General features: G+C 30.9%; 2 protein-coding genes across 2 annotated transcripts; both read left to right on the plus strand.

The window, feature by feature from the left end:
* The first annotated feature begins 1,810 nt into the window (after window positions 1–1,810).
* Window positions 1,811–5,819, plus strand: LOC110621029 (ricin B-like lectin R40G3). Its single transcript, XM_021765039.2, has 4 exons — window positions 1,811–2,462; window positions 2,798–2,920; window positions 4,952–5,180; window positions 5,505–5,819. Coding segments are annotated over exons 1-4 (900 nt in total). The 5' UTR covers window positions 1,811–1,916; the 3' UTR covers window positions 5,507–5,819.
* Window positions 5,820–12,169: 6,350 nt separating this feature from the next.
* Window positions 12,170–14,035, plus strand: LOC110621028 (NAC domain-containing protein 87). Its single transcript, XM_021765037.2, has 3 exons — window positions 12,170–12,560; window positions 12,679–12,959; window positions 13,116–14,035. Exons 1-3 carry the CDS (start codon window positions 12,374–12,376, stop codon window positions 13,746–13,748), a joined length of 1,101 nt encoding a protein of 366 aa, XP_021620729.1. The 5' UTR covers window positions 12,170–12,373; the 3' UTR covers window positions 13,749–14,035.
* Window positions 14,036–23,588: the final 9,553 nt, after the last annotated feature.

A 23,588-nucleotide genomic window follows, 5' to 3' on the forward strand; every position in this document is an offset into this window, starting at 1 on the left:
AGGAGCTAAAAGAGATGCATTCTGATCATGTGACACCAATAACGGAACACACTGCAAAACTGGTTCAGAATTACAATCATGAGAAGTAAAGAGAGACGTAAAATATCCAGACATCACCTCCTCCAGACCCGAATTCTTATCATGCCACACGTTCGAGTCATCCAGCAGTTTAACAATTGTATTTTTCTGTTTCCGAGCAGAAGTAGCACTGTGGAAAAATCGAGTATTAGCATCACCCTCTTTAAGCCAAAATTGCTTGGCACGTTGCTTCCAAAAGATCTCACGGAGATTTAAAAGATGAAAGAAATGGGATTTGGCTCGTAAAAACTCATCCATATGCACCTGTAGACAAGAGCCGCGTAGACGGGCCATAATAGCAAGACTCTCGTCCATCTCAGCTTTATGCAGAAGTCTAAGATTCGTGCCCCACGATTTCAAAACAGTACGAAAGACCACAAGCTTACCCTCAACATCCATATCTGAAGAGAGCTGCCAAATATTCGAAATTAGGGTCCGACAACCTGCCTCACAGAGCCACGTATTCTCAAACCGGAAACGATGAGTATGGTGCTGATCCACAAAGCATTTGACAGCAAGAAGAATAGGCAAATGGTCCGAAGTAGAGAAACCCAACACTTCAGCAGTAGAATTAGAAAACCTGGTACGCCACTGAACATTAGTAAAAACATGGTCCAACCTAGATTCCACCCAACCATCACTATTTCTTCCATGCTCCCATGTAAAAGGATATCCCGTCATGGGGAATTCAATAAGACCATAATCACAAAGTGCATCCCGAAAGCCATTGATCAAACGTGAAGGTTGAGGACGACCACCTCGCTTTTCAGAAGGCGATAGAATATCATTGAAATTGCCTAAACACACCCAGGGTGCTTCATGATGAGATGCCAGCATACGCAACCGTTGCCAAGATAAATGACGAAAGTTCCGATCAGCCTCTCCATAATAGCCTGTCAAGCGCCAATTACCAACCCCTTCAATAAAAATTTCGGTGTCAATATGGTGTTGCGATGAGCTAAGAAGAGTAATAGAAGAAACCGATCTCCACAGTAAAGCCAGACCCCACTACGACCCAAGCAATCCACACTGAAGAAACCATCATAAACCAACAAGTCTTTTATTTCATTCACCCGAGTAAAACAACATAAAGTTTCAATTAAGAAAAGAAAATTTGGCCTCTTAACTCTAACCATCTCTTTCAGGACCTGAACTGCTCGTGGGTTGCCAAGCCTACAACAGTTCCAACTAATACAACTTAAATAAACAAAAACTCACCCCCTCCTAATTTTTTTCCCAGCAGCCCCCTCACCCATTTTTCCCTTTCTCTATTATTTTAGAATTTACAAATTTTACTTCTAAATCTTTAAGTTTTCTATTCAAATTTTTCTTCCATATAAATGTTTAAGATGAGTAATTACCTCATTATCTAAATTATTATTTTTATACATTATTTTTTAGTGTTAAAAAATAATAAATATTTTTATTTATTTCACTTAATTAATTTAGTGAAATTTAAAACGAATATGATGGGTGTAATATGAGAAAAACAAATCTAAATTGGATGAAAAAGTTTTTCTAACTGAAAAAATTGGAAAACTTAAAAGTCCAGATTCATCGTTGGTGTGCACAAATTAATAAAATGGTTTGGTTTCCATATTTAAATTTCTGTAGAAAGGAAGGATGATCATGTCTTACCAATTCTAATAAATTTATTTTAATCTAAAAAATATACAGATTATCATTATTTTTTAATCTAAAACTCAGAGAAATACATACAAAACGACACCATTATCTGGTGAGAAACTGCGCTCTGTTCACACTACACCAAGTTCAGTGATCTGATCAAACGCTATTCTCCACTCCCTCCTAGTATTCCACACCAGAAGTCAATCGCCATGGAATTTCCCTTCGGCGGCCACCACCACCACCACCGGAGAAACGATGATGAAGAAGAGAGATCGGAGTACTACCCACCACCGGGCACTGCTCCCCCACCACCATACATTAGAGCAAGTGAATTTCAATCACCACCACCGCCACGCCCCCCCTTATACTACGAAGGAACTGAATACCACCCATCACCACCACCGAGACCTGATTTTCAATTTAATGAGTTTGCACCTGCACCACCAGCTCAAGTAACCCATGCTTATCACTCATCTCACAACCAAGGACAGCACTCCTCTTATGATTATCCACCACCGACTCAAGTTATCCATGTTTCTCATGAAAAAACTGAGGATGAATCCCCTCATTCTTTTAGGCCCCATTTGCCATCTTTCATTCACCACCACATTCACCAGTCTGGCTCTGGTTCTGGTTTTGACTTATCTAATAAACCTTCCTATAAGGTTTATTGCAAGGCTGAGCCTAATTTTCTGCTCACTATCAGAGATGGGAAAGTGATTCTAGCACCATCGGATCCAGCTGACCAGTTCCAAGTATGAAAATTTCAATAGTGATCTCAGTTTGAACTTTCAGTTATTTTTATTAGCTTGTTGTTTCTATTTTCCTCTTTTGGGCTTTAGCAATTTGCTCCTTTTTGTTGTTTTCTTATGATTATCTTATAAGATCTCTGTTTCTGTAGTTCAAAACTCAATCAGCACAGAAACAAACCATATATTGGGACTTCATTAGATTTTATAATCATATGGATCCTTTTATTTGCTAATCATTTCTGATTAATTGATTTGATCTGTCTATTGTATTCTTCTTTTTTCCCCAGAGTTGGTTGTTTTTTTCTTGTATTTGTAGTTGATGTTGGCTGTTTTTGTAGAACTGGTACAAGGATGAGAAGTATAGCACAAGAGTAAAGGATGAGGAAGGCTGTCCCTGTTTTGCTTTGGTTAATAAAGCCACTGGTGAGGCCATGAAGCATTCCATTGGAGCCACTCACCCTGTAAGATATCTCTGAGATCATTGGCTTCTTGGGCTTTTTAATTTTTTAACATTGCAGTTTCATGTTACATCTTTTGCAGACTTGTTAATGTGTTTAACATTTGCATTACTTTTTCCCCTGTTTATTAGAATTGGAAGATATGTTATGATATGAATGGTTTAATATTATATCCTAAAATAGCCAGTACACTTTTTGGGGAAGAAAAAGGATCCGTGTCAATGTCATACCATTATTTAAGTGGATTTTGATCAGGAAAAATTTGACACTCTAATATAGTAGATGACAAGAAATGGAGTTAACTTGGAATGCCAGGGAGTTTATGATTTTGTTTGCTTGTGGATGTTCCGAGTATTTATTCTTTGAAGGCATGTCTGTAGGGAGATTTGATATCATAAGCTTTCATCATTTGTTAATTTTCTCATTAATGACATGCATGTATAACATGAAGATCAATGCAAACTTTAACAAGAAAACAGAAGTCTCTATGCTGGAGTTGCTTTCAGAATTCTTGACACTACTCTAGAATCTCTATGTCCTCAGACCAGATTGTTGTCTTCATAAAACTCTCCTTGAAAAAATAAGGTCTATCCCATCTCTTTGTTACTGTCATATAATTAACCACTTGTAGGCATTATAGCCTCTTGTCTTTCATTGGGCCATGCATGGAGAAAGAAAATGTGGCCTCCAAACGGAGTAGGTTCCCGTGAATGGAAGAGTATTTTAGTGAGGGTTCATTGAGGAGGTATCTAGGTATGATAAATATCTTGGCTGGGTCTGTTATTTTCTACCCGTACTTCTGTTTTAGAAAGCGTTCCATGCTCTCCTTACATGCCCATTTTTATTCAACAATTGAAGCAAGTTGCTGAGGCACTTTGTTCATAGTTGAGTAACAATTGCAGAACATGTGGCTGACTAGTGATACTGCTCTTCCTTATTTAATCTAAGGGTCTGTTTAGCATTGTTATTGAAAGTGCGGTTGAGGAAAACATTGTTATTGAAAATGCAGTCGAGGGAAACACTTCCTTAAATATGTTAGCTAAAGGATATTAAAAATGATTTGGAGTTAAATTTGATATTTTTTAGTCATAAGAACTCAAAAGTAATTGAATATTTTTTTCATTGTTTTCTTAACATCATCTAAAATGGAGGTTTTTTTTTCAAAAAGTAGCTTTTTGGACTCCTACCACAATCTAAAATTGAGCCCAATATTGGTCCAGCAGAAGTTTTGTAACAAGAAATGGTTCACCCCTATGTGATAAGGAGCTAAGTCACATACAAACTTACACAGTTTCACACACCATGAATATGTGTGTTGTTCATGTGAGGTAAAATTACCCCAATGTAACATTAGAAGTAATCTACCACATGAAGATCATCCTCTCTTAGTGTCTCACACACTTGAAATTCCAGGTTTTCTTTCACGGGGGGCTATCTCTCCTCTTTTGTCAGATGACTTAAGTTATATTCATAACTAGTGTAATTGGTTTCAACTCAAGCAAGGAAAGCTCTGTGAAGCCTCTTCTATTGAAGCACAGAGGTCAAGAGGATTTTTATTTTTTAAAATTAGAAAAAGGAATAAAATTCTTGCTGAGAAGACACAGAAAAAAATCTTGACAAATCTATCTGGAGAGAGAGATGATTCATAAATAACTTAGTATTAAACTTTGCTCTTCTGATTAACACAATTTGTTGCTGCTGATAGGCGACCTCCTATCGGACCCACTTTTATTTCCTCCTATGCCATCAGGCAATCACATGCTCAGATCTAACACTGAATTTCTAAGTCAGCATCAATGGCTCCTCCACTTAAGTATTATTGTTCAAAAAAATTTACTTTTCGTTGGACATTCTATAGACTCTGCATGGAAAAAAAGGTTTTCCCTCAACTTTTGGAACAAAGTTGAATAATATTGGGGAGATCTTTTTTACAGCCATAAGGGAGCCCCCATGATTTGCTTATCCTTACCTTTTCCTGTAAGACTTGGTACCATGTAGACAAATTTAACTTATCCCACAAGAATGTGTCTTCAGGTTCAACTGATACCATATAATCCAACTGTTCTTGATGAGTCTATTCTGTGGACGGAGAGCAAAGATTTAGGTGATGGTTACAGAGCTGTGAGGATGGTTAACAACATTCACCTGAATGTGGATGCTTTCCATGGTGATAAAAGATCTGGCGGTGTCCATGATGGTACTACTATTGTGCTCTGGCAGTGGAACAAGGGAGATAACCAGAGATGGAGGATCACCCCACACTGTAAGTTTCTAAACTGACATGCATTGAAGCTCAAGTTGAGGTTTCTGAATCTTCAGTTTTGATCTTTTTGAAATATTTACATATTTATTTTGGTGCTCTCCTGTGTCATAAAAGAAGAAGTTGGAGATGCATGTAATTTAAGGGAGTTAGTCCAACAAATGAGCAACTGTTGGTGAAATGACACTTTAAGTGATTGTGAACAGCTGGCCTTTTTTTTAAAAAAAAAAATGAAAATCAATGGCTAGAGCTGAAGCTCATAAGAGCTCAATCTTTTATAGATCTACCTACCTTTGCTTATATCTTCCTTTCGTTTAATTAATGCAGGAATATGTAGTATATGCTAGTGTTGCAATTTATTGCAGCTATGTAGCATTCGCTGAAGTTTTACTTGGGAGGAATCAGGAATGCTGTTTATCTTATATTTTGAAAGTGGTGCTTGTTCTTCTGTTCTATAAAAATATCTACTTGTGGCCAATATGTTACTACTATCATTTCTGCTATATAGATTGTTGATGTGTATGATTTGTAATCAAATCTCATGTATAAGCTATTAGTATTGTAAACATATGCTGCAGAGTTCTTGTGAACTTAATATATATCTGTTTATCATGTAGCACCACTGGTGCTCTGCTTTTCTCATGTTCTTCCCTCTTACTTGAGGCTTGATTTGGTTCAAATGGCCTGCTTTCTGAGGGTGAATTACCCAACCAAACAAGACCCAAGTCATTTCTTCGCTCTGACTCTCAGATCCATTAAAGAATTTATTTAACTGTTCATGTCTCCCTTGAACGGTTATCATGCATTTCAAGAAACGTGGAGATTTGGTTCTTGTTAATCTAGCTTTTAAAAGCATACATTGAGGAATTAGATCTAGGATTCTTTTTTATTCAAGATATAAATGGACATTATGTACTAAAAGCTTAGTTTTACTCAATGATTATGCCTTCAGGGACCCCACTTGCCACGGGTTAAGGGTTTTCCCTTTTCTTGAAAAAATATTTTTGCATAATTTTTAAATTAATATTAAAAATGGTTATGAAAATTCATTCAAAGTGATTTTTATTTACTTTGAGCATATAAATTATAAAATATTAATTAATAAATAAAAATAATAAAAGTTTTAACAAGTTATTCTAATGAGTCAAGATTCACCATTATCTTTTTACGCTATCAACCTATAAAGAGACCTAAAATCCTTATTGAATATCTTTTGAGTATCAAAATTAAATAATATAATCACAATTACAAGTAATTAGTTTGTAGATCTTAAGAAAAACAAAAAAACCTTAATTTATTGTTCCATTAGCAATGGTCAGAGAGGGACACGTGTGAGAAACCCATTTCTGTTGCTTTCTTTCTTCTTGCTAATCCGTTAATGAGGTGGGATGACAATGGCAGTTGTGTGTAGCCCTTTCAATGGATATTCTCATTATTTTTATTTCTTTTTTATTTTTTTATATTGGGAGTTAATTAGGGCAGAAAGGGTCCACTTGAAAACCCCACCAACCCTTAAAGAAAAAGTCAATAATTTTGACTTTTCCTCATTAGTACAAAGTTAAAACCCTATTTTTTAATCACTAATTAATTATTTAATGATTAGATCATATTGTGTCTTTAATCTTTTTCCATGGGCATGTGAGAACCACGTGGCTATCTTCTCTGCTTTGTCTCAAATCTTGATGCTGGCTTAAGTTGTCTCAACCCATGAAACAGTAGCATAATCTTCTTCTCCTATTTTTTTTTTTCTCTCTCTCTAAAGAATAATTCCGAGTATCTTTATTCAAACTTAACGTTCAAAAAAAATGAAAATAAATTTGAAATTTTAAAATTAAATGAGATATTTTTAATGGAACGAATTAAATATTCTAGAGAGATAGCCCTATTGTTGTTGTGTGAAAAGTGGATTGCTTCCCAAATCTACAAATGAAATTATTTTTTTTAAAAAAATGGCTGATATTAGGGGAAGGGTACTAATAATAGGACCACTTGATAACATCAAAATAAACTAAATTAATGTTTGGATAAAACTTCAAGTTAAGTCTTTTGGATCAAAATATATTTATTAGATTTTCATCTTCAATAAATTTATCCTTCATGGAAAAGTACCAATAATTGAGGATCAGTTTTAATCTTTTGTTATTATATTAGATGATGGTTGGGTTTTATCTATTTTGGACGAGATCGGATTCAAAAGAATAATGCTGATCCAAAATCTATAAAACTCTATTTTAGCTGACTGATCCAACATCACATGTCTTGATTCGGACACGCAAGGTACACCGGGTCGATCGCGAGACTAGATCCAGCGGAAAATAATCTATATTTCAGTGATGTAACGTGAGGGAAAATAATCGGTTCAGCCACTTCATAGCCCTATTTGTATGTGCGCCGAAAGAATTAAATGATCGGCTAGTATAAAGAGGAGTAATGACATATTCGTATATACGAACTTAATTGATAAGAACAGATAGTATTATAATAAAAAAAACAATTAAATGTCACACTGACGAAAAAAAGTTAAAAAAAATAAACATTTTCCTACAGAACTGTAAACTCGTTTTTTAGATTTTAGAATATCAATATTTATTGATTCATATTAAAAATAAATATTTATTTTTGTTAACATTAATCGTTACTATCAATAGCCATCATCTCTCTCAAATTGAATTATTATTTTTTAAAATGAAAATTTAAAAATTTAATAGAAAGTAAATATATAAAGCTCTGGGTTATAATAATGTACAATGCACGCACGGAGTGATGCAATATGTGGACCAACAACAAGTTGCCATGAAAGAGATAGATGTGAGGTATAAAAAACGTCACCAATCGTCAGCCAATGCTGTGGCTTCTTTGCTTTAGAGTTTCGTTTGAGCCTAAAAAGTCAACAGTTTCAAGTCACATAAGATTAACACTTTCTCAAGCCTTCTCTTCTCTTCTCTTCTCTTGTAGGGTCCACGCGTTATTTTACTTTTTCAAATTTTTGGGTTTGTCTTTAATATTTAATTATTTTATTTACCGGATTTCATTCCATGCTTTTCGTTTGCTTGGCAAAATAAATATTAAATCTTCCACACAAAATGAATTTCTATATAAAAATATTTAAAATTTATTTAATGATTCAGTGATATAAATGTGATCGTCAAAATTATTTTAAATAATTCTTTAATTAAAAAAATTATTTATTAATTTTTATAAATGTCTCAAAATCACAAAGTGAAAAATTCTTGTAAAATACTTTTTCACAAAATAAATTTGAAATTCTTCTTAATTTTAATTTAATTAGATCTAATGATTAAAAATTTTGAATTTAATTCTAGATAATAAATTTTTTATATCTAAGTTTAAAAATTTTATTAAAAATATTTTCTACTACAAATTATTTTCTATAAATACAATTTAAAATTTACTTCATTTATTTATGAAAAATATTTTTTAAAAAATATATTTCAGAACAAGGGAAATTAAGGCCGGGAGTTTTTTTTTTTTTTTTTTCGTTTTTTTGAAAGATAGCAGAAATGTAAGACAAAATAGGTGATGAGATGGCAAAATGTGAACGCAAAGCATATGATGTAGGCAGATAGAGAGTGAAAAGTAAGATCCAACTCAGCTAAAGAAGGTCAACACATGACTTGAATCTGGTTGGCCCCCACACCTAATCATAACCATAATCCTTTCCTATTATGAAAACTCCACTTGATTAATATAATACATGTTCACATATTAAATCAATTATTAGATTTTTAAAATTCAATTACAAGATTGTAAAGAAAAACAAAAGCTTCAAGGGTTTATTTGTCTTGTAATTTTAAATTATACTTTTTTTTTTAATTTTCATAATCAACTTATATGCATTAAATAGAATTTGATCCAATGGAATTAAGTTAGGGAAAATTAAATAAATTTAAAATTAAATGATATCCAATTTTTTCAATAAAGATGACCAAATGTAAAGAATTAAGATCAATTATTATTTCCAATTATATGACCAAATTTTTTAAAATGAAGAAAATAAGAAAAAGAAAGAGACAATAAGTTGTATTAAATTTTTATACGAAAATTGGACTCAAATCCTGATTTTTCTCCTAGTCGGCACGCAGATGTTTACTATTGCCGTTGATTTGGAAGCATATAAAACCAAATCTGGTTTGATTTAAATTGAAAATCGATTTAATTAAATCAAATTTTAAAACTTAAATTAAAAGTATTTTTCTTCCTTTTAAATCAAATTAAAACCAAACTAATTAAAATTTTACTTTTATTTCAAACCTTTAAATTAATTTAAATTGGAATTAAATTCAAATAAATCCAGTGATCCGATTCAAATTGTTTAGTTTCACAAATCAAAACCGTGGGTTTTGACTCAAAATTGCCGGTGCACATGCCCATCGTGTACACACATTTGCGGCTCTCGGCTGAGCCAGTGGCTGCAAATTTTTAGTCAAGAATTTTGCTATTAATTTTTGTTAATTCAATATTAATTGTAATTTAGATTTCAAAATTATTAGGTAAGGACTTGCTCACAGGAAAATTCCTGTGACCTGCTGATTGATAATCAAGAACCTCTGACTCCTGGAAATAGTCAAATAATTAATTGGGGATCAGAATTAATATATGGATTAGTATATAATTAAGAATTTTTGACACAAAAAAAAATTAAAAATAAAAAATAAAATAGCTTAGATATTCATGATTTTGATTAGCTTAGATGTATGATGGGATGGATTCTTAATTTGTTTGTTTTTAATGTGAACAATTTTTGAATTAAATATTTAGTTTTTGTTCAATATTTCATTTATAATTCAGTTGACTAATTTTATTTATTATTGGTGGTGAGAGGGGCCAAGACATTTCCTCTTGCTCCCCAAATTATTTGATTAACCATTATATATATATATATATATATATATATATATATATATATATATATATATATATATATATATATATAGGTGATTAATATTTTTTAAATTAAAAATAATAAGCGAATTAAATTAATTTAAAATTTTAATTTAATTTTTTATTTTTTAATTAAATTTAATTTTTATTTTTAAAATTTTAATTATTTTAGTTCGATTTATTTTAATAAGAAAAAAGTTAAAATCGAATCGATTAATAATAATAATATTTTTTTATAATATACAAAAATTAATTAGACCTAAGTTAAAATACTTTAATTAAATTTTAAAATATTAAAATAAAGTGTAAAAAATAATTAAAAAATTAATTAAACAGTCTAACCTATAAAATCAAATCAAATCAAAATAATTTAATTCAAATAAGTTTCTACCTTAAATTAATTTAGTTTAACTTTTATAAACACTAAAATTTCAATTTTTAATTTTTAATTTATTTAATTTAATTCAATTTTTAAATTCAACCTACTAAATATTAATTACTATTTACATATTTTAAATTAATTTTAAAGATAATTTTCATTAGTTTGATGGTAAGTGCATTTGAGTAGACTCATATTCTCCTCCTCCATCTCTAATTTTCATTTTAAAAAAAATAATTACAAAAAAAATATATATGCAATTGTCCAAGAAGATGACACTGAACACCTTATTAAATTTTAATAGAGGATATTCAAAAGAGGAAAAAAAAATAATAATGTGGCAATTTGTTTTAAATTTCAATATAGATAATGTACAATTTGCTTAAATATCTAATTTTTAATAATTGCAATGGTAGGTTGATTTCTTCAAATGTGGAGAATAATTTCAAGACAAAGAACATACCAAAAATTTATCATGATTCTCTGCAACAAATATAAATCTTATAGCAAAGAAAAATAATTGAAAATAATAAATAGATATATAGATTTATTTATTTTTCCAATAATGCTTAATGATAATAGATAAATAGAATTTCCAATAATATTAGTAAGCCAGCTGCTACCTCTAAAACTTCATTTAAATTTCCTTTGTTTTTTTCTTTTTCTCTTTGACTTTTGATTTCTAATATTTAATAGCTTCCCAAATTTCATCCTTTTCCTTTACTTTATTTTAATATATAAAATAAAAAATATGGTAATTTGGCGATCGGATTTTTTCTCACAAATACTTACGCTAAATTTTTTAAGTATTGTGGTTCATTTGTATTTCGAGTGGTTTCATTTCGTTTCGCATAATTTTTATAATTTAAGTGGCTCTAATATCATTTTCGCTTAATTTAAAATAATTAATTTAAATTATTTAATAATATTAAACTAAAATTTATATATTACTAATTTAATTGGTAATTTCGATGGGAGACTCTTCCCCGGAAGCATGCAGGCCAAGCCATTAACAAGAACGGTTGACAAATTTAGGCAAATACAGCAGAAAAGATAATAAAAAAGGCAGCAGCTTTTGAAAGCTTTTAAAGAGCATACTTTGAACTAAGACTTGGTTCCAGGGAAAACTAGTTAGATATTATAAGTTATAGATTAAAAACATGGAATATATACACATGGCATACAATTTATGAAAAGATTAGGTATTTTTAAGCAGATAATAAAGACTTTATTTATAAAATATAGATGTGTTTGAAAGAGAAAGAGAGAGAGAGAAAGGCTGGAAACATTCACATGGGGACCATACAGCTATAGAAAACCATCAATTATTTACCATTTCTTTTCTTCTTTTTTTTTTCACATTCATTTTCAAACAGGTAGATATGGCTAAGAAAACAACAACCTCAAAGTACCACAATTCAAAATCAAATAAAAAACATATATCTATGTAATAAATAATGAAAAATAATAAAATTGAGAAATCAGTTAATGATTTTTTTATTAAAATAATCAAACAGTATATTATTTAACGATTAAAATTAATATAAAAGTAAAATAGTAAATTTTGTAATTTTTTAAAATTGTATGATTAATTAATAAATTTTTAGATATTATGGGGACTGAATAGTAAATTTGTATAATTAATAAAGAGAGAAAAAACAACTATTGAACTCTTTCTCTATTAGAGCCTTCCTCTGTACTGCAACAAAAGAGTTACTTGTTGTCCACGGATCTTCCCTCAGCAAGTTCCTCTATTTAAGCTCTATATTCTGCCTTTGCTCTACTTTCTTTTAACTGTTTTACAATCTCCTCCTCTCAGCTGTCTTGCTATAAATTTTTTTCTTGAATTTGCTTCTTTTGTGCATATATTTTTAGGTTCTTGTAGAGGATTTTAAGCTTGGTGTTTGTGATATTAATGGAAGGTGCTGTTGTGGTCAACAAAGGAGAAGATCTTATCGATCTGCCTCCTGGTTTTCGTTTCCATCCAACTGATGAAGAAATCATAACTCATTATCTTACTGAGAAGGTGATGAACAGCTGTTTCAGTGCATGTGCTATTGGTGAAGTTGATCTCAATAAATCCGAACCATGGGATTTGCCTAGTAAGCTTTCTTTGTCTGTTTATAGAATTTTTTTTTTTTGTCCCATGTCTTTGGTTTCTTGATTTGTGTTTCTCGACAGAATTCTGATAAAAATGGATGGATTCTTGTTTTTTGACAGAGAAAGCAAAGATGGGAGAAAAAGAATGGTACTTTTTTTGCCAGAGAGATAGAAAATACCCAACTGGTATGAGAACTAACCGAGCTACGGAGGCTGGATATTGGAAGGCCACCGGAAAAGACAAGGAGATTTACAAGGGAAAAAACTGCCTTGTTGGGATGAAGAAGACTCTTGTTTTCTACAGAGGGAGAGCTCCTAAAGGAGAGAAAACTAATTGGGTCATGCATGAATATAGACTTGAAGGCAAATTCTCTTATTACAATCTTCCTAAAGCTTCAAAGGTATGCCAATTCCTTTAATTAAATCATTTGCTAATTTTCTGTTGGTGGAGAGTTTCTTTCATGGGTATCGCTTTCATTTTTGCATTTTTTTTTTTTGGTGATTTTTGTGTACATGAAGGTTCAAATTAGACTAAATTTAAGGTTTTGTTTGGACAGGATGAATGGGTTGTCTGTAGGGTTTTCCACAAGAGCACAGGGATAAAGAAAACTTCAATTCAGGATCTTTTAAGGGTGAACTCTTTTGGTGATGATTTCTTGGACTATTCATCACTCCCACCTCTCATGGATCCTCCTCAATATAACAGGCCTGGCTCCAGCAGTTTCAACGATGAAGACGATGAATTCAAAGCCATGATTAACAATAATCAAAACTATCTTCATCATCAGCTTCCAAATTCCAGCTACGAAGCACCAATAACTTCCACTTTCTACTCTCAAATCCCAGCCTCAAGCCCTCTCTTCACCTTCCAAACCACACCAACTATGTCTGGTTACTTCCCAAGCTCTAGCTTTGGTGCTAATGAACAAACCATTTTACGAGCATTGGCTGCCAATACTGAAACTTCTGTGCAGGAGAAACACTGCAAGGTTGAGCAATTTTCATCTAACCAATCTGTGGCCACCCTCTCACAGGACACTGGACTAAGCACAGACATCAACACCACCACCACCGAGATATCATCGGTGGTCTCGAAGCAAGAAATCGGAAGCAACAAATTGTATGATAATCTCGAAGGCCCATCATCAGTCAGCCCCATTGCAGATTTAGAGGTCTTGTGGGATTACTGATCAGTTCTGTCTGTTCTATAAAATTCTTAGAGATATATGTGATGATGATGATTTGAAACAATCTTCTTCTCTCCACTAGGTAAATTTGATTATAGTTTTAAAAAGTTATTGGATTCACACATGAATATTCTTGTATAGATTATAGGTTAAGTTCATGATATTCAAACCTTGCAGATTCCATTTTTAGTGACAGATACAGAAGGAAAAATATCCATGAATATATACATATAATTCATGTACATTTATTCTTTTATATTAAATAGTGCATTTTATTTTTTGGGTTTTAACTCTTTAATTCTATTCTTTTTTTTTATTTTTTAGAATTTTAAAGTGTTGGTATTTCGATTAATGCAATTTTTGCACTGAAATCAGTAGCTTCCAAAATTGAGATTAAGAATACTATGAATCACGTGAATAATTCCCTTAATCCACGCAGAATATGCTATTAACAAATTAATCATCTTAGGTTTCTTCAACAATAAGCTTTATCTTCTGTCCTAAATAATTAGCTATAGTATTACAAGGACACACGGCTTGCTTTTACATAATTTGTGGGAACTTAATTAATGGAAAAAAAAATTAATAAAACATGTTTAAATTATTGTCCAAGGAAACTGAGTTCCACCCAGATTCCCTTTTTAAGATCCCTTAAAGCTTATCCTCTTGTTCTGCTCAGTTGATCAAATAAAGAATTTTTTTTAAAAAAAAAAAAGTGTTGAGAAAGATAGAGTTAAAGGAAAGAGTGGAATCGGTTATTGTAAGAGAAGATAGGTCATATGGAAAATGCTAAAGTGTAAGGATTATCTTACTTTCTATTCAAAGCAAAGTCTTTTTGGGTTTGGCCACAGAATTGCAGGGAAGTTAACCGCCCTTTTTGGTTACTTGATCCATCTGTTTTTCTAGTAAATAGCAAGTTTTTAATTTTAAGTAATTATTATGGAAGCAACCCACAATCCCACAGGAAAAAAAAAAAAAAAAAAGAATATTCTTTCAATCAAGAAAAAAAAAGTAGAAAAAGCCCTTATTTGTTGCATGAAAACATGGAGACACCAACCAATCAAGATTCTACAGCGCCTTCTTCATATATGCATATCATAGACAGTAATTTTCTCAAAATATTTATTTAAAACTCTTTATTCTACAGATAATAAAAAATATAACTATTAACAATTAATTAATATAATAAATATTTTTTTATCTAATAAAATAAAGACCGTTAGATCCTAGCATTTTTCAAGTGAACATTCAGTGCAACTTCAAGCTAAACTTCCACTTTAGCTTAGCTCATCTAAATGTCATCTCTTTCACATCTTAATGAGTGTGAACCAACTTAAAATGTAAAATGTCAAATTTATCACAAATACGTTCGACATTTCGAATTTGAAAATTCACGAAACGATTTTTTACATAGTAAGAGGGTATTAAGCCCTTAAGCAAAGCCACAAGGACATATAACTCCAACAGTATCAGCTTGCAAACAGTAACGAAACTCCATAAAAGGCGTTTCCAAAATTTGCATCTCAAAAGGGCCTCCAATTGACGATTTCGCTAAGCAATCCACCACAGAATTAGCCTCGCGAAAGATGTGCTTGAAATAAACTTTCCATGCATAACCCACCAAAGTCGTAATCTCATAAACTAGATTCCTAACCCGGCCTGCTCCATCTAAGCTTTTCTCAATTAATTGCATGGCCACCTGTGAATCAGTTTGAACCTACACAAATTTTCATCATCTATCTCACGCTGTCCGAAGGCCTAAAAGAATGCCCCAAAACTCAGCTTCAATTGCTGTACAAGTACCCAAGACAAAATGATAGCCAAGAATCCAATCACCATTACTAATTCACGAAACGATTTTAATACTAACGAGTTACGACCTATTAATAATATAGTATAAATTTAAATTCGTAATCATAAATAATTCTATCGATTCATGCATAAAGACCACAAATATAATGAAAAGCTGAATCAATAAAATAAAGAATGATGGGAATGAAGAAATTAGAGAATAATGAAAAGAGTTATTGAGGGCAGGTGTGTTTTGGATTATACACACATATTCATAGTCATTATGAAAATAAGTTTGTTCAAATGAATCATAAGGTGTAAACATAGATATTATGGCTTGTCTTGTTGTGGCCATATGTATCTAGAAGAAGCAATCTTAATTGAGGAAATCATAGGAAATTACTCATCAAGTTGACTAATTTTTAATCTCATCAATCTTTTTAACCTAATCTTCTATCCTAGATATCACCTGCCTTGACAATTTGTGTTTTTAGTTAGCAATATGCAAAATTGCAAGGTAAGTATCGTTTAGGTAAATTTCACATGTCATCGATTAATAATAAGGTTTTATTTGATTTAAATGTGTTATTTTTATATTAAAAATAAAAAAATTAAATTATTTTTTAAAAAATATTTTTTATGAAAAATAATGTTTGAAGATTAATTTTGCAGAGGAATGAAACAGGTGAGAAGTTTCCAAAAGGAAAGCGCAGTAATTTTTCCATTAAAATTTTCCATGGTTGGGATGGCACCGCCAGAAAAATCAAAAGTTGAAATTGCCTAGTCTTATATTCCCTTGAAATCTCCTACAGCCGATTATTCTATAACCGTGTCCATACAATATTCTAAATTATTTTTTATATAGTCTACCAAATTTTTTTCTTTAATATTTACATATAATAATTAATAATATTTATATATAAAAATATTTAATTTAGAAAAATAATAAATATAATTTTAATAAATAAATTGTAAAAGGAGTAGATTTATTCCTGTGTTTTGAAAAAAAAGGTTGGAATTTTAGCTGTAAAAGAACGGAAAAAAACAAATTTGCCTGTTCTTCGTAGATAAGATGGCGTCATATAATGACTGAGCCACGCGGAAACCAGATCATCCGTTGTGACGGCGACGTTTTAGTGTAGTCTCATTCTCACAGTCTGCTTCCCAATCCTATTCCGAAATTAGACATTTTCCGAATACAACTTCTCGTTTGAACCCTAATTGTGTTCAAGCCTCTAATTAATGCATTTCTTATGATTCCATCCCCCGTTCTGTTTCACCCAATTAATTATAAAAATTAAAAAACTTAATAATGATTATATAATTAATTTGCAGTTAATGTTTAAAAATAATTTTATTATTACTAAATTGGGTATTAATTAATTATTTTAATTAAGCATTATAAGTAGAAAACTCCCTTTTCCAACTATAAATTAAGCTTTATAAATGATATTAATTGTTACATTTTCTAACCATTTATTAATTAAATATTGCAAAGAAAGTGATGTTGAGCCTACAAATAAACCTATCAACTAATCATAATTTGCATCTCCCATTACAAGTTCCTTTAATTTTGGAAATAAAATCCTTTTTTTAAAAAAATTCTATCAAAATTCCACTTAAATTTAAATAATTTAATATAAACATATCATAAAAATTAAAATTATTGACATGAAAAAAATAATTTTTTTTAATATAGTTAAAATGAAATTATACTTAATATACACTAAAGTGAATGTGATGTGACTATTAATTAATTAGAATTTAAGAGTAGTCGTGTAAAAATATATTTTTTAATTTGGCAATTGGTTATCAAATCTCGTAAAAATTCGGTTAGCTCTCATTGGTGAATATGAGATCTCGCGATTATAAAGGTCACAGATTGTATTCTTTAACGGGAATTTTCTTTAAAATTTCATCCCGTAAAAAATTTAGAACTACAGTGTTTGAGCCTTTTTTCTATAAATGCGATAGCATATCAATTTATTAAAATTTTATTACATAACTCCATTTTATAGTGATAATTTATAATTTATTTTAGACTAATGTTAAATTACATTAATTATAATATGAAATTTTATTTTTTATTTTTAACACAAGTTATGTTATCGAAAAAAAATAACATAATCATTGAGTGTCTATTTTAAGATATATGAATTTAATATTTTAAAATTTTAAAATATTTTTTTTAGCAATTATGATTAAATAGATTTCAGATTTTTTTTAAAAAAAGAAAGAAAATTATAATATAATCAATTAATTAGCAAGATTAATGATTGAAAGACGTGTAAAGCGAGGCACCATAGATTGATTATGATGAAAATGAAGAAGAGAGTAAGTATGAAAACTACTTGTAAAGGTACTTGAAAGTCATTCTTCAAGACTCTTCAATACACCAATTTTTAATTAATTTATATTTATATAATAAAAAGCTCCATTCAAACCCATCTTCTTCTCTTTGACAATGATTGATGGCCTAATTTTAGCTTTCTTTTAACAAGTCTATCCTTCTTTTTTAAAGATGTTATAAATACTGAATATAATTAATATGTTATATAATAAAATATAGAATTTTTTAAAAATATTAATTTTTTTATTATAATAAAAATATAAATTTTATGTAATTTTATAAAAATTTATTTGATTTTTTTTATAAAATAATTTATGTCAAATGAGAAATTAAAGGGATATGAAAATCAATAGAATTAGTCTAATTATAAATAATAATTGGAGTTATATTTAGGATGAGCGTTCAAAATCAAAACGAATTAAATAAATGATAAATTGAAAATTGAAATTTTAATATTTATGAAAATTAAACTGAATTAATTTTGAATAAAAATCAATTTAAATTGAATCGAATCGATTTGATTCATTTTGATTCGATTCAATTTGATATATTGGATTGTTAATGAATTTCTTATTATTTACACTTATTTTTAATATTTTAAAATTTAATTAAAATATTTTAATTTTAATTATGATATAATCTGTGTATATTATTAAAAATAATATATTATTATCATTAATCAGTTCGATTCGATTTTTTTAATCTCTACAATTTGATTCATCAAAATTAAATATTATTTCGTAAAAATTAATGTTAGTAACAGAAAAAATTATCCAATTATCCTTTTTAAAATCTAATATTTTAATTTCTAAAGTTTAATTTCTACAAATTTATAGATTTCTTAAAAAATTGAATTAACAAAACTCTATTTACAAATCAAAGCAACAAAAAAATAAAAAATTTAATAAATTCAAAATTTAAACTTAATAAATATAATAAAAATTAAAAAAAATATTTTTTTTTTGTCTTTGAAATAAAACATAATTAATAGATTTATTTTTTTATTATTCGAATTTAATAATTTAGTTCTCAAAATTTAATTATGTCAAAATTTAAAAAAGAAAATTTTAAACTCAATCTGCACATATAAATAAAAATTTCAATAAATTCAAGATTTAAACTTAACAAACATAATAAAACTTAAAATATATAAAATTTAAATTATTAAAAATAAAAAATTAAAACTCAATAGAAATTACTTATACGATGTCGTTGGCTGTCGAACACTACTTGCCGTTTGAAAAATACATTAAAATATTTATAACATTTTAAGAAGTTTACTATTTAGTTATTCCATTAATTTTAGTATTTAAATATTATTAAAAAAATTAAAATACATTTGATATAAAGAGACTAATTAGTAAATTTTTTAATAATTTAGGGACCAACTAATAAATTTTATAAAATTATAGAAATTAAATAGTAAAATACTTAATAATAAAATTAACAAACAGATTAATTAGTAAATTTTTTAAAATATCAAAAATATTTTCAAATATTTTTCAAAATCAAGAGATCAATTAGTAAATTTTTATATATTATAAGGATTAAATAGTAATTTTTTTATTTATTATCGATAAACATATTTTTAAAATTATATCTATTCTCTTTCTTTTGATAATCAAAAGATTAGAAATAAATTATTAATTTAACTGAAATTTTTATGGATAAATTTTAAATTTTGACAAAATTAAATTTGAAAAATAAAAGTGTTTGAATTTTAAAAATAGAGAGATAAATTTATTAATTATACTATATTTTAAAGTTTAAAAATAATTATTTTTAAATTTAAATTAATTTAGTAAATAAATCAAATTATTTATAAATTATTAAAATTTTAATGACGCTTAATTTATTTATTATATTATATTTATTATAGAAAAATATATTAATATAAATTCAATTATTTATTATTTAAATTTAACTTTTTAATAGTTAGTCCTAATACTATATTGCCAACAAATTTAAAATATTCGATGATAAATATGTTTTAATATAAATAATAAAGAGTAAATATTAAATATTAAAGTAATGTTATAAATACTCTCAATTAAATATAATTAAAAAATATTATTATATAATAAATACTATCTCAATTTTATAATATATATTTATATTATTAATCTCTTTTTTTTAATAATATTTTATTAATATATTCATGAAAACTTAACATATCAGTCAACTGTTTTCCAAGCCAATAGATCTTCTAAAACATTCAGATTATACATTGAGAGTCTTGAACTATAACTCCATGTAAAGTTTTACCCACATTATATAATATAGAAGCATTCGGATTATACTTTAAGCGGCTACTCTCTGATTTCCTCCACTGTCTATTCTGTTGGGTCATAATTTTTTAAAAAACTTTTTGAACTTACTTTCAATTACTTAAAAATGAAATAGTATGTTGAATAACATCAAATGACGTATGATCCTAAGTTTGGAAAATTTGAAGATTACAATAATACTACAACAACTATAGAATACACACAGCATGATTCTTCGTATCATCCGACAATTGAAGAATGCAATCACAAACTCAAATAAGTTACTAAACAAAATAGACCCATGCTCAAACCCAAAATTCAACCAACACTTTAAAGCGAAAGAGCCGCCGGATAAAGCATGAAAATCATTCTCCTCCCTACCATACACATTACATATCACGTCAATAACAACACCCTTTCGTTTTAGGTTTAACTTGGAAGGCAAAATACATCGAAGGCAATGCCATAGAAAAGCCTTCACTTTAAGAGACACTTACAATTTCCACATACGTTTCCATACAGGAGAAATAAGACTGAAAGGTGCAAAGATGGTGAAAAATAATATGATACCTTAATTTCACTATGTACTTTCCATTTCTATCAAAATGCTAAATTCGCTTATCTACACAAGGGAGCACAGGAAGGGATGTTCTAATAACCACCTCAGCATCAACAGGAAGCAATAATTCATCAATAAGCCTCACATTCCAAGTACTACTATCACTTAAGCCAGCAACACTCAACTCCTGTAAACCATCAATAATAGAGGTTTGCACAAAAAAATTATCATCTCTACCTATGTAATACCCGGCTAGACCCCGGTATCGGAATTCCTACGTTCCGGCGGATTTTCCGTTGGAAGTCGGGATTCGAGGATGTCGGAGCTTGCCCTAAGGGTATAAGAAAGGTTTTTAAGATGTTTTTAAGTGTTTTTATCATGTTTGCATGTTTTGAGTTAAGAACATTGAGTTTTGAAATGAAAAGGCCAAGGGGACAAAAGCCAGGTTCGGCCGCCGAAGGTGAAGTTCGGCCGCCGAAAGTTGCATGGTTTCGCATGCACGTTAGGCCGCCGAAGGAAGAGTCGGTTGGCCACTACAAAAGCCCTTTTTCCCGAGACTTGAGTGTGAAACACTCTGTTTTTGGGTCAAAGGTAGGTTCAAGCTCTCCTTGGTGTGATTTCTCATGTTTTTCTCAAATCTTGCATGTTTTAACTTGATTTGCGCTATGTTTTAGAGTTTTGAGCAAAAGGAAGCAAAGTTGAGTACTTGGAGATTTTGAGTGAGTTTTCCCCCATCTCCAAGCTTGGATCATCAATCCTCTAGTTCTTCAAGAGGTAAGCATGGATCCTCACCTCCCCTTATGTTTAAAGCAAGTTTTAGAAGTTTTGGAGAGGTTTATGGCATGTTTTGGGGTATAAACATGAGTTTGAGCATATGTTAATCATATGAGTTCGTATGAGTTTTGTTGTTGTTTTTGGGGTTTGAGCTAGTTTTTAGGCCCCTATATGCATGAGATATGTTGTGTGTTAGTTGAGAAGTGTTGGTATGCATGTTATGGGTGTTTGATAGGATTTTGGAGGCTGAGAGCATGAGTTGTGCTCGGATTCTGCCTTTCTGGAGAATCCAGGTTCGGCCGCCGAAGCAAGGTTCGGCCGCCGAACCCCTTGTGGGGGCAGTTTCGGCTGCCAAACCTTGCCCCCGAAAGCTAGGCTTTTGGGTGAGAAAGGGACTTTCGGCCGCCGAAAGAGGGCGTTCGGCCGCCGAAAGTGCATGAGTTTCGTCTCTGGACGAGGCTTTCGGCCGCCGAAGGTGCCGCCGAACATGCATGAGTTTCGTCTCTGGAGAGGGGTTTCGGCCGCCGAAAGTGCCGCCGAAGGTGCTCTGTCCAGCCTTCTTTTGCCCATTGTTCCATGCATGCCTATGATGTTTTAGAGGGGTTTTGGGGAGATATTAAGAATTCTGTTTAAGTCAGTTTGGTCCTCATGTGAGTCCACCTGTGTAGGTACGGACCCGAGAGACCAAGGAGGCCCACAGAGTTAGAGTTACAGAGACTGCCCAGCAGTTGACAGAGGTGAGTGGAACAGAACTTTATTTTAAAAGTTAAGAACTGTTTTAGCATGATTCATGCATCATGAATGCCATGTTTATGTAGGATGCTTTGCATTAGTATTCATCAAGTTGATGCATTGCATTATTACTTGTATATGTGGATTGGACCGAGGCGATCTCAATAGCCCATAAGTCTGTCATTATTGTATGTCCTGTGTGAGCTCCTTTGGGGCCGGGCATTTACCTTGGATGAGTCCTGTGAGAGCCCTTATAGGGTCGGGCACCATGAGTAGTTAGTGAAAGACCTGTGTGAGCTCCTTTGGGAGCCGGGCACTGACAGAGGGAGTTTTGGGATCATGTCCAATCCGAGATGTGAAATGTTTGTGCAGTGATGCATCATATGATAGCATGTTTTAAATGTGATTTTTTATAGATTCCGCTCACTGGGCTTTAGCAGCTCATCCCTCTCCCTAACCCCATTTTTCAGGGCCTCAGAGAAGAGAAAGAGAAAGAGAAAGCAAGGGTAAACGCATATGTACTAGTATAGAATAGTGGACATGATAATGATGTACAGTACAGTGTTTATGTAATGTATAGAAAGGATGTAATAACCAGTTATGTATTGAGTTATAGAATTGTGCTTGGCCCTAGTGTATGTTTATCCCTTTGCACATGATCATTGTATGTTTGAGATAATGTTGTTATGATGCGCTAGGCTTGGTGCATGGTAGTCTTTCTATCTCTGTAGTTACTGTATGGTACCATAGCAGGTATCACTCTTCGAGTGCATACAGACAGAGCATGCATAGTCCAGGCTTAGTTGATGAGAAAAGTTTCAAGAAAAGAAAGGATAGTCAAGCAAAGAAAGAAAGAAAACAAAAAAAAAAGAGAGAGAAGAGTAAGTAACAGTTTTAAGTTTAAGTGTGATCATGTATGGCTTACTACGGGTCCCGGCGGCCTTAAGCCGATCTGGATCCTAGTGCCGGTGATGGTCCGGTAAGCGGGCTGTTACAGATTGGTATCAGAGCATAGGGCCTCTAGAGTACGGTGTGCTGAGCTAAGATGCTCAGGGATTAGAGATATCTCACATCGGAAAGAGGTTGTGTTAGAGGGCAAGCACAATAGGAAGATCATGTCCACTAGGATAGGATGTTGAGTCCTGTCTTGATGTGTAATGCCATGATGTTATGCATGTGCATTTAAATGCTATGATATGCTATGCTATGAGTTGAGGGTTCATGTTGTTACATGGATCAGATGATGCTAAAGTTTATGTTATGTTTTCAGAAGCTAAGATGAGAGGAACCCGTCGATCAGCTAGATTGACTGGAGCTCCGCCCGAGAATGAGGGTATGGAAGGGCGTCCCCCTGCTTTGCCAAGAGCTAT

Source organism: Manihot esculenta, chromosome 8 (assembly GCF_001659605.2).
Source record: "Manihot esculenta cultivar AM560-2 chromosome 8, M.esculenta_v8, whole genome shotgun sequence".
Taxonomy (NCBI): domain Eukaryota; kingdom Viridiplantae; phylum Streptophyta; class Magnoliopsida; order Malpighiales; family Euphorbiaceae; genus Manihot; species Manihot esculenta.

Bases quoted from the DNA above. Each gene is read 5' to 3' on its own strand.
- LOC110621029 (XM_021765039.2), top strand. From the start codon at position 1,917: ATGGAATTTCCCTTCGGCGGCCACCACCACCACCACCGGAGAAACGAT. The intron at 2,463-2,797 runs GTATGAAAATTT...CTGTTTTTGTAG, and splicing joins ATCCAGCTGACCAGTTCCAA to AACTGGTACAAGGATGAGAA. The intron at 2,921-4,951 runs GTAAGATATCTC...ATGTGTCTTCAG, and splicing joins CCATTGGAGCCACTCACCCT to GTTCAACTGATACCATATAA.
- LOC110621028 (XM_021765037.2), top strand. From the start codon at position 12,374: ATGGAAGGTGCTGTTGTGGTCAACAAAGGAGAAGATCTTATCGATCTG. The intron at 12,561-12,678 runs GTAAGCTTTCTT...GTTTTTTGACAG, and splicing joins CGAACCATGGGATTTGCCTA to AGAAAGCAAAGATGGGAGAA. The intron at 12,960-13,115 runs GTATGCCAATTC...TTGTTTGGACAG, and splicing joins ATCTTCCTAAAGCTTCAAAG to GATGAATGGGTTGTCTGTAG.